Genomic DNA, 16767 nt, shown 5'->3' on the forward strand with positions numbered 1-16767 from the left:
CTAACACTAAGGACGAGTCCCGTTTCATATACAGCATGTTCAGTGGGTCCCAGCAGAAGGCGGGACCCGGGTCTGAGGCTGTGGGTTTGCACCCGGATCTTGCCGTTCCCTCCTGTCAAGCTTTCTTCACTCTTCAAGTGGGAAACCGGACGCCTAGCTCATAGAATGTCCTGGGGATCAATGGGAGTACCAGTAAAATGACTAGACTTCCGGTGCTAGCTTTCATCAACACTGCTGCACACACTGGTGACATTACAGGGTTACAAACAGCCCAGAAAGAAACTCTCTACTAATATTGTTTACACACCCTAACAACATAAAATAATGGTCCACAGAATAATGCTGTGCTTGATCCTGATAGAGCATGTTCTAGTCAGTAAACCAGTGGATTTCAAATTGTGAGTAAACATCCATCAGGTCATAAATTCAATAGGCGTGATAGGTGGTTTATATAAAAAGTGTTTCATATATATACATAAAATATCAAGTACAGCTGCTCCTTGGAATTCATGCAAACACAGGTTTCAGGACCTTAGGAGAGCCATAATCCACAAACCCTCAAATTCTTTACATAAAATAATACAGTATGTACACATCCTCTGTATTTCAAGTTGACTCTAGATTACCTACAGCACCTAATGAGATAAATATTATATACTTAGTTGCTAACAAGTCTCTACATGTTCAGTACAAATGTAATTGCAAATTTTTTTAAAGATTTATTTATTTATTATATATACAGTGTTCTGCCTGCATATATTCCTACACCCCAGAAGAGGGCGCCAGATCTCATTACAGATGGTTGTGAGCCACCATGTGGTTGCTGGGAATTGAACTCAGGACCTCTGGAAGAGCAGTCAGTGCTCTTAACCTCTGAGCCATCTCTCCAGCCCCTAATTTCAAAATTTTTATATGTATATAATACACTGATCACATCCACCCTATCACCCTCCCCGCCACTCTCTGGATCCCAGCAATCCTCTTTCCTGAAAGCTTTTGTTCAGTAGTTGGATCCAGGACACGGGAGGGGCAGCTGCACGCAGTGAGGACAGCTACTGAATTCTGAAACATACGCTGCTTCTGTTTTTCTGTGCATACGAGCGCGCGCGCACGCGCGTGTGTGTGTGTGTGTGTGTGTGTGTGTGTGTGTAGACCTGGTTATGATGTTTAAAATATGAGGAATGCATGAACAATGCATAAGAAATGGTTTTCTAGAGCATTCCTTGAGCGCTTAAGATTACTTTCTGTCCTGTCATCAAATTCTTCAATGATTGCATAAAACTTAAATTACCCATCACTCCCTTAAATCTGGCATACCACTAACTTTCAAGAAAAATGAAAGGGTGAGACTAGTCGGCATGTGCTTCTTTGTTTCTGAGTGCAAAACACCTTTTCTTTTCTAGTTCATCAAAAGTGTTGCATCTTTAAGCCTCAGTAAGCAATATATATATGTAAATCAGTTTTTGCTTTTCCCTTTTCCTCTGTGGCACTTGGGTTGGACCTAGGGCCTTGCACATGCCGAAGGTAATCGCTCTACACTGACCTACATGCCCAGCCCTCACTGTATCCACTCTGTCACAACAAAATCAGCCCAGGTGCAGACTAAAGTCATTCAAGGGACCGGTTCTGAAGGGGCTGCTGCTCCTGCTCTCATTACGCCCTCATTACTGAGCAGTTTCCAGCACCTGCAGACGACGCCATCCTTCTCAGGTCTACTCAACCACTGAGGCTAATCAGAAGCACGACCACTGGGGAAAAAAGGTACTCGTTTCATACACAGTACCTTGATACATAGAGTACAGTTTATGCACACACATGTTCATACACAGTACCTTGTTACATATAGTACAGTTTATGCACATACATTTTCAGCTTTAAACAGAGCTTTTGGTCTTTAGTTTTCTATAGTTAAATTGGAGATCATTTTACCTGTGATTCAGCAAGATAACCAGCATCATTTCCTTGTTCGAGTCCAGCCTTCACAGCCTAAAAAACCACAAATGCAATTATTCAGTGTTGGAGCAGAATGGCTAAATGTAAAATAATGCTGAACAAAACAGCCAGTGTGGTTAGACTTCAGAGTAGGTCACGGATCCAGCTTTTCGAGGGCAGGAACTGAACACCTGGCTGCTCTAACCTGATCAACTTGTTTGTGTTCTGACAAATAAAGCTTGCCTGCAGATCGGAGGGCAGAGCTAGCCACCAGTTAACTGTAGAGGCCAGGCAGTGGTGGCATACAACTTCAATCCCAGCACTTGGGAGGAGGAAGCAGGAAGATCAGGAGTTCAAGGCCACCCTGGGCTACACGAGACTGACTCAGTCTAAAAGAGAAACAAGAGCCTGGTGGTGGTGGTGGTGGTGGTCATGCCTTTAATTCCAGCACCTGGGAGGCTCGTGCCTTTAATCTCAGGACTAGTGAGGCAGAGACAGGAATATAAGGTAGGTAGAGACAGTATTTGCCTCAGCCCATTCGGTCTCAGATTTCACAGAGGCAAGAACTCTCCGGTGGCTGTTGATCTTTTAGCTTTCACTGTCTACATCTGACTCCAGGTTTTTAATTGTTAAGACTAATTAGGGCTGCACTTCATCAACTGTCTCTGAGGCTGCTGCTGAACTGAGGAAAGGGAACCTTAAACTATTCCTCCGGCTTCTTTCTAAGGACAGCGCTCTCTGCTGGTTTCTCTGTGCTTTCAGATGTGTGGTGATTTTGTTAGTCACCTTAACACGGAATTATATACAATTCAACTTTACATTTGGGGTAAGTGCTATCCCATGTACGGTGGTAAATAAAAAAGACAAAGAATGACCCTCTCGGGCTGGGCAGTGGTGGCACCCCTTTAATCCCAGCACTCAGAGGTGGAGGCAGGTGGATCTCTGTGAGTTCGAGGCCAGCCTGGTCTATGAAGCAAGTTCCAGGACATCCAGGACTATACAAAGAAAACCGTGTCTTGAAAAACAAAAACAACAAAAAACAAAAAACAAAAAACAAAAAAAGAGAGAAATGATGCTAAACCCAACCACCATAATTTATATATATGACATGAAACCAAACAAACCCCAAATCCATTCAACTCCAATTTCCTGTCATTTGTAAACTCATCATCTCTGTTTGTTAAGCTTCTTATGCCATCCTATTTTTAGTTAATTGTATTTCAGAGTCTTACTCAAACTTATCAAGACAGCAGGCTGACTGGTAGCTCTATTTTGTCTCTCCTAATCCTCTATGACCAAATGAAAATGAATAACAGTACAGGACACGGTAAAATTGATTAATTCATTTTTGCTATCTCTCTCTCTCTCTCTCTCTCTCTCTCTCTCTCTCTCTCTCTCTCTCTCTCTCTCTCATTTATGTGTGTTGGTATGAAGGTGTCAGATCCCCTGGAACTGGAGTTAGAGACAGTTGTTAGCTGCCATGTGGGTGCTGGGAATTGAATCTGGGAAGAGCAGTCAGTGCTCTTAACTGCTGAGCCATCTCTCCAGCCCAGTTCTAAGTTTTAAAGTCTTTTAAATTAAATGAAAGTGCTGTAAATTTAAATTAAAAACCTTTAAGTTATCTTCCTTCATCTTTTCATGCTGCCTTTATATCATCAGGTCTTCCTAGTAATTATAGAAATGGGAATGTCTTTTTAAAAAATTATCATTAGCAGGTGGATCTTTGTGAGTTCAAGGCCAGGCTGGTGTACAGAGCAAGTTCCAGGACAGCCAGCACTACACAAAGAAACTCTGTCTGGAAAAACAAAACAAAATAAAATAAAAAACCAAACAAATGAAACAGAATTAAGTACTGGCTGGGTCCATGGTGTGCATGCCTTTAATCCTAGCACTTGGGAGATAGAGGCATGGCCTCTGAGTTTGAGCCAGCCTGGGCTACAGAGCTACATAGTGAGACTCTTCCTCAAGAAACAAACACACAAACAAAAAGTACTGACATACATTGTTCAGATCACAATAAAGAGTACTGCTTCATCAGAGAGGAGGAGATAAGGAAAAGGTGGGCACAGCGGGCAGACTCACATCGATTATTTTCAGAGGTGCAGGGTAAAGGCCTTTGGTCTGCTTTTTCACCTTTTCTTCCACTGTTTTGTAAATCTGTTGTCTGACAAATGGAATAGTCATGGCGTATGACGTCAGCTCTGGAAGGTAAAATGTAGTCAGATTTCACTGGCACGAACCAGGGTTCCCTGCCCATTTGTTCTCAGACTCTATAGCAACAGAGTAATTCTAGCATGTGAAGGAACACAACCTAAACGTCAACCTCTGCACTGTGCTGTCTTAACGCGCTTTAGTGACTTGACCAGTGTTAAGGCCTGGTCTGGGGACTTGTAGCTTTATTACACAGTTATAATCTACTTTTGTATTAATGTTTCAAGTTTTCCATAATAACAAGCCTTTAAACAATGGCCTTAGCAGTCAGTATAAGGTTGAGGATCTGACCATGAGGCAGAGTTGTGCTCTTTAAGGCTGACTTCATACAGCACATTCACCTTGCTCTCTTTTCTTTTGAGGCAGGGTCTCTCACAGCCCAGCTCAGGCCCATTCTAAATCCAGGGAAAGCTCAGGCAAGAAGCAGCCCTGCTGTGCACTGCTAACAAAGACACTTACTGTCCATCAGGCCTTTGCTTTGCTTTGCAGAGACCTTCCTATCAGCCAGGCCTTTGGCAAAAGTAATTGCAACTTCCTCTAGGTATTCAATTGTCCTTTCCTCTGAAGGCTTTACTCCTGGTCCTGTAGAAAGAAAATAAAACAACAGGATGATCTCAAGGACTGGAATGCCAATCAAGCTTAGACTAGTCCTAGGCCGAGGAATCCTCCCACACAGCCTCCTTTCACACTAGGTGGTAAGTGGTATGGGAACTCTGGAAACAATTGTGAACAAAGGTGCAACAATGGACTCTAAGAGGAAGGAGGGTCTCAAACACTGTCAGTCTGTCTTTACTTCTGCAGGATGTAGTAGGTCTTGTGGGGCCTGTACTCCTAGTTAACACTAGAAGAAAACCAACCAACAAACGAGCAAGCGGTAAAATTATGTGTACGGTGCTGCAGAACCCTGAGGACTAGAGTTCTAGAGGGAACAGCCTATCTTAGGGGATGGCTGGTCGCTTTGTTCTTTAGTGTATCACAGCTTTGGGGTGTGGACTGACTGACTACTGGACTTGGCTCGAGCCAAAGGATGCTCCTAGGAGGAAAGTGAGACATCAGACCTTCAGGGTCACACAGAACAGATTAGAAGGGAGAGGCACACAAAGCCAGTTTCCCCGATGGAACAGCAGTGCAGAGGCTCAAAGGGCTGGCTCAGAAAGGTGGTGGGGTCTCATGACCCGATGGTTAGTACACAAAGGACCTGTATACAGGAGGGGTTTGCAACAATGTGGAGATGTGCTGGCTAGTTTTACGTCAACTCGGCACAAGTGAAAGTCATCTGAGAAGAGGGAACACCAAGAAAATGCCTCCATAAGATGGGGCTATAGGTAAGCCTGTAGGACATTTTCTTAATTAGTGATTGACGGGGGAAGGCCCAGTCCATGGTGGGTGGTGCTATCCCAGGGATGGTGGTCCTGGGATCTCTAAGAAAGGAAGCTGAGTAAGCCAGGAGGAGCAAGCCAGTAAGCAGTACTCCTCCATAGCCTCTGCATCAGCTCCTGCCTCCAGGTTCCTGTCCTGCGCGAGTTCCTGTCCTCACTGCTTCTGATGGTGAACAGTGATATGGAACTGTGGGTGAAATAAACCCTTTCCTCCCAAGTTGTTTTTGGTCATAGTATTTCATCACAGTAATAGTGACCCTAAGACATCAACTAACTTCCTATTTACAGCATCTGCCAATTTGTGAGCCTGTTGGAAGCAGGAATTAGATTATGTGCATAGCTCAGTGGTGTATGATTAGCATGATTGAGACTTGGTTTCATCCTTAGCACACTAAAAAACAAACAAAAAATGGCGAAGCCGAGAAATCCAAAAAACAGACTTTCTAGGGCTATGAAAACTGCCACCATCCAGGCTCTCTACTGAAAGTCTGCACCAGTCACACTGGAGGAGTGGGTGGATGTAAAAGAGACTTAGGTGGAAGAACTGACTACACGTGTCTAACTACTCCCTAGTAAGACGTCTGTTCTGTCTGAACTCGAGCAGAGGAGGCAGAATCATAACTAGACCTTTAACTTCAAAATGGCCCAAACTCGGGAATCCAGAAAAGTCAACAGCATTATAATCTGGCAGGGCGCTCAAGGTCACCAGACTCTGAGAGCAGAATGCTGCAGAGCATGTGACACACAACAGTCTACCCAGAGGGCTCCTTAACTCTGGCTAGCACTGTTCAGCACATCCATGAAGAAAACTACCTAAGGCCAGGAAAGACCACTACAGAAGCACGAAAGAACACCAGCACAGGACGGCTGGTGGCCTGCACCTTTTAGCCAAAGAACTGTGACCAGCTGAGGTACTCCCTGAGGGGACAGATATGACACTGGGAATATGGCATGAGAAATACTGCCTTCCTTATACCACACTTGGAGTGTGGCCATACACCACAGTCCCCAAGGGAGGTACAGACAAGGACACAGGTCTCCTGGGCTGGCTATGTTCTCACTCACATTTCCATTCCTGCCCAGATACTTTCCCTCCTAGGCCTCTACCTCAGGGCATTAGCTGAATCTTAAAGACACTTTCCCCTACTTCCAGGCCGTCTCTTCTGCCAGGCTCCATAAAGCCCGTTTGTTCAAGGCTTCCTCAGCAGGCAGGTGCCCCTCACAACCCCCAGTAACGCTGGCTTCATGGGAGCCAGTGCCCTCTTCTGGCCTCCAAAGGCACCTGCACACACATGATGGGCATACCCACATACAGATACACACATGCACATAAATAAAACCTTAAAAAACAAAAACAAGGGGCTAGAGAAGTTGGCTCAGTTATTAAGAACACTGTTCTCGCAGAGGAAGGGTTGTTTTTAATTTGGTATTTGGGGTCTTTTGTGGATTGTGCTGCTGGCTTGGTGTCTAACTTCTTTCTGATTTAAAAGCACAAACATTTCCTCCTGTGCTTTCCTCTGAAATGAGGATAAGCATAGTAATAAACTGCATAATTCGATCAATATTAATCTTCTCATACAGTTGTTCCATTGTCAGACTGCCTAAAATTTCAAACAAAACCCATTCTTCCAATGTACACATAAAACCCATCTCTTTTGGAGAGGTAGGACCACCACAGGAGGAAGGGTAAGGTTTTAGCTCTGAGCTCTGACCTCTTGGCTTTCTCTTTTACATTGGTTCTGTGTTTCTTATTTAATAAGACGGTTAGTTACATCTACAGACTCCCTATAGAGAACATGGCAATCTGGGTAGAAAAGCCTTAAAAATCCAAAAAAAAAAAAGAGACTGAAAGGATGGCTGAGAGGTTAAGAGCCCTGGCTGCTCTTCCAGAGGTCCTGAGTTCAATTCCCAGCACCCACATGGTGGCTCACAACCATCTGTAATGAGATCTGGTGCCCTCTTCTGGCATGTAGGCAAGAATCCACAAAAAAGACTGCAGTTTCACGCAGAACAGGCTCAAACCTGAAACAACCCCAAAGCTCATCATCTAAGCTTTGGCTTAGAACTTTCTACACTATGTGGCCCCTGGTGGCTCAAACTCATGGTTCATTTGTCACAATCTTCTAAATGCCGGATTACAGGCATGAGCCACCACAATGAGACTTAAGTAATAGCTTAACGCTGACATTTAAGAAACACCAGGCGGTGATGAATGGACATTTCAGAGGTTTCTACTGCCAGCAGAAATTGCATGAAGTAGCACATAAGTAGACACCATATGTTAACATTGTGAGGTCAGCTATTTCCCGTGTTTATTGTATTATTAAAACACAGGGCAGGGATGTAGCTCAGTGGTAGAGTATTGGCCCAGAGTGCAGAAGACCCTGGTTTGATCCCACACACTCCAAATGAAAACAACAAATAAAACAAAGAACTGCCCACCAGGGACTGAAGGAGGATTACACATGGATAGTAACACAGATAATTTATAACTAACACTAATGACTGAACTGATGCTATATTCTTGGTATCCAAATAATAGAAACCAGGGTGGGGTTGAAAATGATTTAGTAATAGCTCTTAGGAAATGTCACTCCTCAAATGCTGTTATTTCCTTCTTAAGAGTTTTGAGTTTCATCCTGACTAATATTCAAGAGATCAAATCCTTCAGGAAATAGGCAACTCTGTAAGACCCAATCTGAGTCATGCTAACACTTACCCAGGGGTTCCACCAGCTGGTCCACCAATCCCATCTTCTTTGCTCTGTCTGCGCGAATGTTTCTACCCGTCAGCATCATGTCAAATGCAGCAGGCACACCCACCTAACATGCGAGCGAGAGCCAGAGTGCGGGGGAAACGGGGGTGGGAGTCAGTTCACAAGTCACCAGTCAGCACACTACAGAAGTGGGGCTCGCTGTCGAGGCTGACACCCCGAGTTTAGTTCCTGGGCTCTCATGGCAGGAGAGAACTGACTCCTGAGATGCCCTCTGACCTCCACGTGTGCACCATGGCACACGGGTGCAGGAACACCCAATATAAACAAACAAACAGTCATTTTTTTCTAAAAAAGGAGAAAAGTCAGACCGGCTTTATGTTCTTTTATAAGTAAATTAAATTTTATACACTAATACACTTTTAAGTTTTGAGGAGGTGGCGAATTCATTTTATGTGAACTGAACTGCAGACCTCAATTTGTCCTCCATCATTGACACAGTGTTTAAACCTCTGGAGTCGAGGAGGTAGCTCAGTAGTTAGAGTGCTTGCCTGGCATGCATAAGACCATGGGTTCAATTCTTAGCATCCCTACTTCTGAAAAATTCCAATACTGAACTAGAGTGCAGACTTTGAGGTGGGAAACCTGATATTTTTTTTACAAAGACTTTAGAAAGAAGTTTGAATTTAACAATGCAGCTCAACAGATACTATTCTAGAAAACTGACTTCTAGCCAGGGGCATGGTTTGTTCTACAATCTCAGATCTTGGAAGTCTGAGGCAGGAGAATGGTAGACTCAAGGCCTGTCTGAGCTGCAGAGAAGACTCCGACTCAGAACAAAACACCCAAAACAAAACCAGCTAGGTGTGGTGGCGCATGCCTTTAATCCCAGCCCTCAGGAGGCAGAGGCAAGGAGGATCTCTGTGAGATCTAGGCCAGCCTGGTCTATGTAGTGAGTTCCAGGATAGTCAGGACTACATAGAGAGACTCTGGCTTAAAAACAAACAAAAAACCAAAACACAACCAATCACAACAAAAATGAAAGAATTCCTAGCAACATAAGTAAATGAAATTCAACAATTTTTTTTTGTGTCAAGATATCTTCTAGACAATTCTTATAAAGAAATGTGTATGACTAATTTTGATTACTAGCTTGGTATGTGTTATTCCAGTACTTGGGAGGGTGAGGCAGGGGGATGGACAAGAGTTTGAGGCCAGTCTAGGCTACTGGATGAAACTTGTGAACCAAATTTTCTTTCCCTACCCGCACTGTATGAACTTCTTGGCACACTTGCTCTTTCACTGAGGAATCTACAGTGCTAGACGCTACGAGGCTCTGCCCTCTGGTTTGACAGGAAATTTCTCTGCAGTCTCCAGAGACGACTCTCTTCCTCCTTTCCTTAGAAACTAATAAGCTTGCTGCATCTTTTTTTGGTCCTTTGAATACAGCAAGGACATGGTCTAAATCACTGAAAGATGGGAAAGCTCTGTCTCACACTCATCATGAACTATGACCCATGGCTTTGAAAAACTATTAAAGAGATGCCGTGAGAAGAGGAACAAATTAATGTTCTGGAAAAGCAAGGCTCATCACCTTTACCCTCTTATCAACAATTCTGTAGAACTGAAAAAAATAAGCATCAGGAATAAAAAAACAAAAAAAAACAAAAAACAACAATCTCAACGACCCTCTATATTCCTAACTTACTTAGGTCCTGAATTCTACAGTGAGTGTCTATATTATGTACTTTGTAGATGAAGTAGATCTAAAGGGGTATTTATGTACAGCTCAAGTTTATGGTGTTGGAAGATCTGAAACTCACCATTTTGGGCAGTCTTTGGGTACCTCCGGCTCCTGGTAAGATCCCCAGCAACACTTCTGGGACACCCAATACTGTTTTCCTGTCTTTTGTTGCTATTCTGTATTGGCATGCTATGGCAAGCTTCAAAGAAATCAAAGAAAAATTAGAACATTAGAAAATGTAACTGTGCCATTTTAGCATCTAGGCTGGCAGGCCTAAGGATTATTTATAAAGCAGGAATAGCCGGGCAGTGGTGGCGCATGTCTTTAATCCCAGCACTCAGGAGGCAGAGCCAGGCAGATCTCTGAGTTCGAGGCCAGCCTGATCTACAGAGCGAGATCCAGGACTCCAGGACGGGCACCAAAACTACACAGAGAAACTTTGTCTCAAAAAACAAAACAAAACAACAAAACTATAAAGCAGGAATATACCACAAAGTAAATCATGATTTGTTAGGCTGAAATCTGGCATGTTACCATTTACCTTTTCTACCCATTTTCATTACTAACCCTTTTCCAGGCTGCTGTTCGTTTTTGTTTTTGTTTTTAGATTTATTTATTATGTATACAGTGCTCTGTCTGCATGTACCCCTGTCCACCAGAAGAGGGCACCAGATCTCATTATAAATGGTTGTGAGTTACTGTAAGGCTGCCAGGAACTGAACTCAGGACCTCTGGAAGAGCAGTCAGTGCTCTTAACCTCTGAGCCACCTCTCCAGGCCCAGGCTGCTGTTCTTAAAAATATTCTGAAGGTTAACCTTGTTCTACATAGTGAGACCTTGTCTCAAAAAACAGAAAGAAATCTCTTCTCTTCAATCTTATCATCTTTACTATTTATCTATTCACAAGAAACTCTCTCTCATGAGACTTAACATGTATTAGGCTTTGAAGGTCTCAATCAGATGTAAGAACATGAACATAGGTCACACTTCTGAATCTTTGTCTTGTGAACCTGAACCAGGTATTTAGACTTCATGGTGCAGTTCAAATCTCAGCGGTAAATGGAAACAGTACTCCTTGGCTCACTGTTCTGTGTCACTTGATGCCTGTCATGAATTAAGAATTGAACCCACTCAGACATGTCACAGCTAAAATAAAGCCGATTCTACTCAGAGGACTTTTCTGCAGGACAAGCGGTGGCCTAAAGGCTCACGGTGGCACGTGGCCGCAGTAGGGGACAGTCTGCACAGCTCTGGAATACAGCCGTACCTCAAGTCCTCCTCCCAAGCAGGACCCACTGATGGCGGCTACAACGGGCTTTGGGGACTTCTCAAGTTTCTCGAACATTCTCTGTCCTTCCTGTGAAATCCGCGTTGCTTCCTGGGGGGTTGTGCAAGAGGCTAGCATGCTGTAGTAGGGCAAAAAGAACAACACAAGAGGAGAGAGGAAACTGTATCCCACTCTGTATAAGACTTCACCCACTATATACTTATCTCAGCATACCTCAATATTTGGCAGCGAGTCTTCAAACATAAAATGGAACATGTTACACAATTTCTTTGGCTTCCGTAACAAACCATTGACCACAAAGCTCTAACAAGAACATCGCCTGGTAAATATTTTCACTATCAGACAGTTCTAAGGTTATGTTCTGGATCCAGCTATCCTCTTTAAGCTGTTCTGTGGTCTTTACCTATCTGTTTCCCCACTGACTTGCAGCTGGTTTCAAAGGCTTCATTATCGCTCCCCACACAGGCCTGGCTATTCTTCCACACACACCCTTATGAACAGAGAGTAAGATTTCTTTAGTATACACGCCTAGACGAGAGTATGTGGCTGGAACACACGTGCTGCTCCCAGTCCTGCGTGCGTGCGTGCGTGCGTGCGTGCGTGCGCGCGCGTGTGTGTTTGCTCGCCTGTGCAGGCACACGTGGAGGTCAACGACCGTCAGGTGGCTTCTGCACTTCTTACTTTTGAGCCAGGGTGACCATCAAACTCACCGTGCCCTGCTTCGGTGTGGATGCTGGGGTTCAAACTCGGGCCCTTGGCCTAGCAGCAGGCGTCTCACCGGAGCCATCTCCCCAGCCCTTGGAGTTCTGATTTGACTAAATACTGACAAACTGTACTCCAAAGTGGCTATACCAGCTGGGATTTCTACCAAATTTTTACATGTTTGCTGGTCTGACGGATGAAAACAGGGCACTCGTTCTTGGCTAACGTAAGGAAAGGCTGTATTTAGTCATTTACGATTTAAGCAGCAAGTCCCTCTATTTTCATCAACTTTATTACACTCTGGGAAATAACTTCAAACACAAATTTGGGGAGAATCCAGTTCTATCTTCTTTTGAAGAAGGTTTATTTAGCCGGGCGGTGGTGGCACAGGCTTGTAATCCCAGCACTGGGGACAGAGAGGTAGGCAGATCTCTGGTGAGTTTGAGGCCATTCTGGTCTACAAAGCGAGTTCCAGGACAGCCATGGTGGGTACACAGAGAAACCCTGTATTGAGAAACTTAAAAAAAAAAAGAAAAGAAAAGGAGTTTATTTAAAAATATGGAATTAATCAAGATAAACTTACTTGATATCGGCACCTGCAACGAAGCAGCCGGGCTTTGATGAGATAAGAACAGCACTTTTGATTTGGTCATTGGCCCAGATTTCATTCATAACTTCTACAAACTCTGACTGAACTTCTTTATTCAACGTGTTTACCTACAAGAGAAACAGCCACAGCTAAGGGTTTAAGTACAAGTATCACGTACACGCTATCACTGCCAAGTGTGTCTATGCAGCAGACATACATGCGAGAAGAAAACAAAACCCAGACACAGGCAGACCGAAACTCTGAAACCCAGCCGCTTTCTGTCAGCTGGCTTTAGCCAACTCTTAGTACCCTTCCCTTTAAAAATCGGTCTCGAGAGCCGGAAAGACACTCAGTGGGTGACCGTGTTTGCCATGTGAGCCCAACAACTCAGTTTGATCCTTATAACCCAAGGAAAGGCGGGAGGAGAGACTCAACTTCACGGTCACCCCCAAATACTTCCTGTGCGCACAATACAGAAACAGTGGGGGTGGCCTCGGAAGGGGACTCCGATGGCCAGGCATGGTGGTGCTTCCTTCTAAATCCTAGACCTCAAGAGGCAGAGCAAGGCAGGCTGCTGCGGGTCTGAGGCTGGCCTAGTATACACAGAAAGTTCCAGGCTATCCAGGATACACACACACACACACACACACACACCAAACAAACAAAAATAAAAAAGCGAATATGCAGTCATATTCCTAAGAGTTCAGATCATATGCAGGGTACAATTAAGTCTACAAATATTTATTGGTGGGGGAGGGGAAATCTATAACATTAAAAAAAAAAGAATCAAAATTAGACAGTATGGTCTTCACTTTGTAGATATATTCAACTTCAGAAAATTGGGAAAAAAATTCTTAGACTTGAATCACTGGTTAGTCAGTATAGACTAACACCAGTGAAGGGACCAGCTCTTATTATCATTAATTTGTGATAGCTGCCAATGCTTCATCTAGGTCCTTCTACTTCTTACAGGGCTTAATAGAGCCCAGGCAAGCCTTGAACTCTGTAGCCGAGGATGACCTAGATAATTTCCTATTTGTGCCTTTCAGGTGCTATGGGCCACCATGATTGGCTTAATTTCTTCTATTTCATACAGGCTTCTAGCTGCAAGATTTTTTTTTTAATTATATGACACCTTTATACCAATTTGAGACGGGGAATGAACTCCTGCAACAAAGCATTGTTGGCAAAAGACAGGTTCTACTGCTGATGTACCGTTGAATTTGCCAAGATCCAGGTTCTATTCTCACATAACCTGATTTCTAGCACGCAGACTCTATGAGTCATTCAGATCCTGCAGGAAGCTCGAGAGCCAAGTGTCCATGTTATCCCAGCCAACTTACTATGAATAATGACTATGTCAGGCAGGCACTGAAGGTAGATTTAATCACTGTATGTTTAAAACAGGCGGGTTAAGTCTTATCAACAAGCTTATTCTATCATTCTCATTCCATACAGTAACAGGCTAGTTTTATTAATCTTTGATATTAGTCTGATACCTAGAGTCAATAAGAAGGAGTGCTTTTGGTTTCCCTGTCTGCTTTTGAAATAAGGTCTCATTCTGTAGCCCTGGCTGGTCTGGAAATCACAGAGATCCACATGCCTCTGCTTCTCCAGTGCTGGTGTTAAAGGCGTGTGCCACCAAGAAGGAATTGTTCCTTTCTTCTTTTTAATTGAGACAGGGTCTCACTGTGTAGTCCTACCTGACCTGAAACTCACTATGTAGATCAGGCTGACCTAGAACCCACAGAGATCTGCCTGCAATTGTCTCCAAGTGCTGGGATTAAGGGTGTGCAGCACCACCCCTGACCTCAGGAAGGAATTCTCATACATAACATCTGCCTATAACTAACAAAGCTTTAAAGCCATGTGACAGGTCTACTTCCAGACAGGTAAATTTCATTTATATTTAGGATAGGATTCATAAATGTAGTTGGTAGAAATTAACTAAAAAAGTTTAGGTACCTTTGAATTGGGTGAGTTAATCCGAATAACTGCCACATCTCCTTTGACTCCATAATTAATATGGCTTCTGGCTAAAAAAGAGAAGACAAATGTGTTTCTAAACATGCTTATTGTAAAATAGGTCTGCAACGTGATGTTAAGATCAAATATATATATACAAGTACCATTACAGGGACTGAGCAGGTTGTATTTAGGACACACACACACACACACCCCATTCACTTTCCTCCCTCCAACCTCTCCCACACACTCCCCTCGTTCTGTCAAATTCATTGCCTCGGCTTCTTTTTCTTTGTTGTTATAAATATGCACGTGTATATCTAGGGATACACACACACACACACACACACACACACATTTAGGAATATATACACATACATACATATTGGGATATGTATGTGCATATATGTATGTACACACATATACGCACACACATATTTAGGGACACACACACATATGCATATTTAGTGATGTATATGTATGTATGTACATACATGTACATATGAAATACATACATACATGCGCATATACAATAATAAAGACAAAGAGGCTGTGAATTTGAGGGAGATCAAGAGGGGTGCGTGGAGAAGTCAGAGGAGGGAAGTGAATGGGAGATATGATGTCACTATATTGTAATTTAAAAAAATCAAAGTATAAAAGCAATGTTAAACATGTAAACAAGAAAGACAACTTACTCAGCAAAGCAGAAGATGTCGTGAAGCTGCGGCAAATACAGCCTGCAAGGAAAGAGTGTCTCAAAATTATTCTGTGAAATACAATTTCTATAATAACTGTCAGATCAGCAGAACTAGAGTTTATAGCAATAAAACCCAAACCAGAGCAATGTATTCTAGGCCATTATTGTGGCTACTCCATTACCTCTCTCATTTTAATTATCAGGACAAATGATGATCCAGATAGTAAGTAAGGTAGGGCGAGGATCCCCTCCCCCAGAAAAACAAAAGAGCACACATCACATCTCTAGAATGTGTGAATGTGTTACAGGCAAAGGGCTAGGACTGCAATGGAATTAAGATTGACCTTAATATAGGGTCATATCATGGATTATCTAAATGGGCTTAGGTAACCACAAAGAAAGTCAGAGACATGTGACCATGACCTGGCTCCAGGTTGCTAAGGAAGGAGATGAGCTCAAGCAGAGAGCGCAGGTTGTCTCTAGAAACCAGAAAAGTAACGTAACGGCTTTTCCTCATGGCCTTCAGAAGAACAGAGGGTCCTGTCAACACCTACTTGAGCCTAGTGACATCCATTTCTGTGGTTCCCTTGTCAGTTCCCCACTCGGGGTCAAACCCAGGCCTATCCACCAAACACTCCACCACAGAGCTATGTGTCCTTGGCCCAAGACCCACTAAGGACCTCTGACCACTGTAACTGTACACTGGGGAGGCAGAGGCAGGTGGATCACTGTGATTTCCAGGGCAGCTAGTGAAAGCATGCTTTAAAAAGAGTGCTTCTTGTTTTCCTAAAGAACCCGAGTTTGGTTCCCAGCACCCATGCTGGCTAAAAGGCTCCAGCTCCAGAGGATCTGATGCTCTGTTTTGGTCACCAGGGGCACTCACACACATGTGGCATACACTCACCTGCACACTAACACATAAATAAAAATAAACCTTAAGCAAACAAAGAAACAAAAAAGGCCACTCGGTGTGGTGGTGCATACACTGAATCCCAGCACTCAGGAGGCAGAAGCAGAAGGATCTCTCTGAATTTGATGCCAGCCTGGTCTACAGAATGAGTTCCAGACCATCCAGGCTTATATGGTGAAGCCTTGTCTTAAACAAAACATCAAATCAAGGGGCAACCACTGGCTGCAACAAAGCGAACATTCCACATTATACTTCGCTGGTTTAAGCATCCTAATTGAAACATCTCTATACTGCATTCCACAAATAATATTCCCAATCTTTGGATAACAAAATCCAGACACTGTCCTCTGTGGCTCATCAGTTGGTGCTCCTCACCTAACTTGTTTAGGTTCTTCATCAATACCAGAGAGATCAAATCATACGACCCCAGCCCTTTGCTTCTAATTACCATTTTGCTCACTGGCTGTCTCTGGCAAGCAGCCTCAACCCTACAGGAAAAACAGCCATTGAGGTCGTCAGGAGAACTGGTGTGGTGGTTTGGGAGCATTTGGGAGGCACTGAGACTTAGAAGATCACGGGTTCAGGGCCAGGGACAACCTGGGTTTCTGTTGTCTTCTTCTCTCTTATTTTTATTTTAC

General features: G+C 43.6%; 1 protein-coding gene across 1 annotated transcript in view; it reads right to left on the reverse strand.

Annotated features, from left to right (window-relative positions):
• Nucleotides 1–16767, reverse strand: part of Hadha (hydroxyacyl-CoA dehydrogenase trifunctional multienzyme complex subunit alpha) — a 37798-nt gene that overhangs the window by 15329 nt on the left and 5702 nt on the right. Inside the window, exons 2-10 of the mRNA XM_028874230.2 lie at nt 15218–15259; nt 14523–14593; nt 12552–12685; nt 11246–11384; nt 10059–10178; nt 8242–8344; nt 4603–4725; nt 4015–4133; nt 1930–1986 (exon numbers count right to left, since the gene is read on the reverse strand). Of these exons, the coding sequence (XP_028730063.1) occupies nt 1930–1986; nt 4015–4133; nt 4603–4725; nt 8242–8344; nt 10059–10178; nt 11246–11384; nt 12552–12685; nt 14523–14593; nt 15218–15259 (908 nt within the window). The remainder of the gene's footprint in view (nt 1–1929; nt 1987–4014; nt 4134–4602; nt 4726–8241; nt 8345–10058; nt 10179–11245; nt 11385–12551; nt 12686–14522; nt 14594–15217; nt 15260–16767) is intronic.

This window comes from Peromyscus leucopus, chromosome 22 (genome assembly GCF_004664715.2).
Source record: "Peromyscus leucopus breed LL Stock chromosome 22, UCI_PerLeu_2.1, whole genome shotgun sequence".
NCBI lineage: Eukaryota > Metazoa > Chordata > Mammalia > Rodentia > Cricetidae > Peromyscus > Peromyscus leucopus.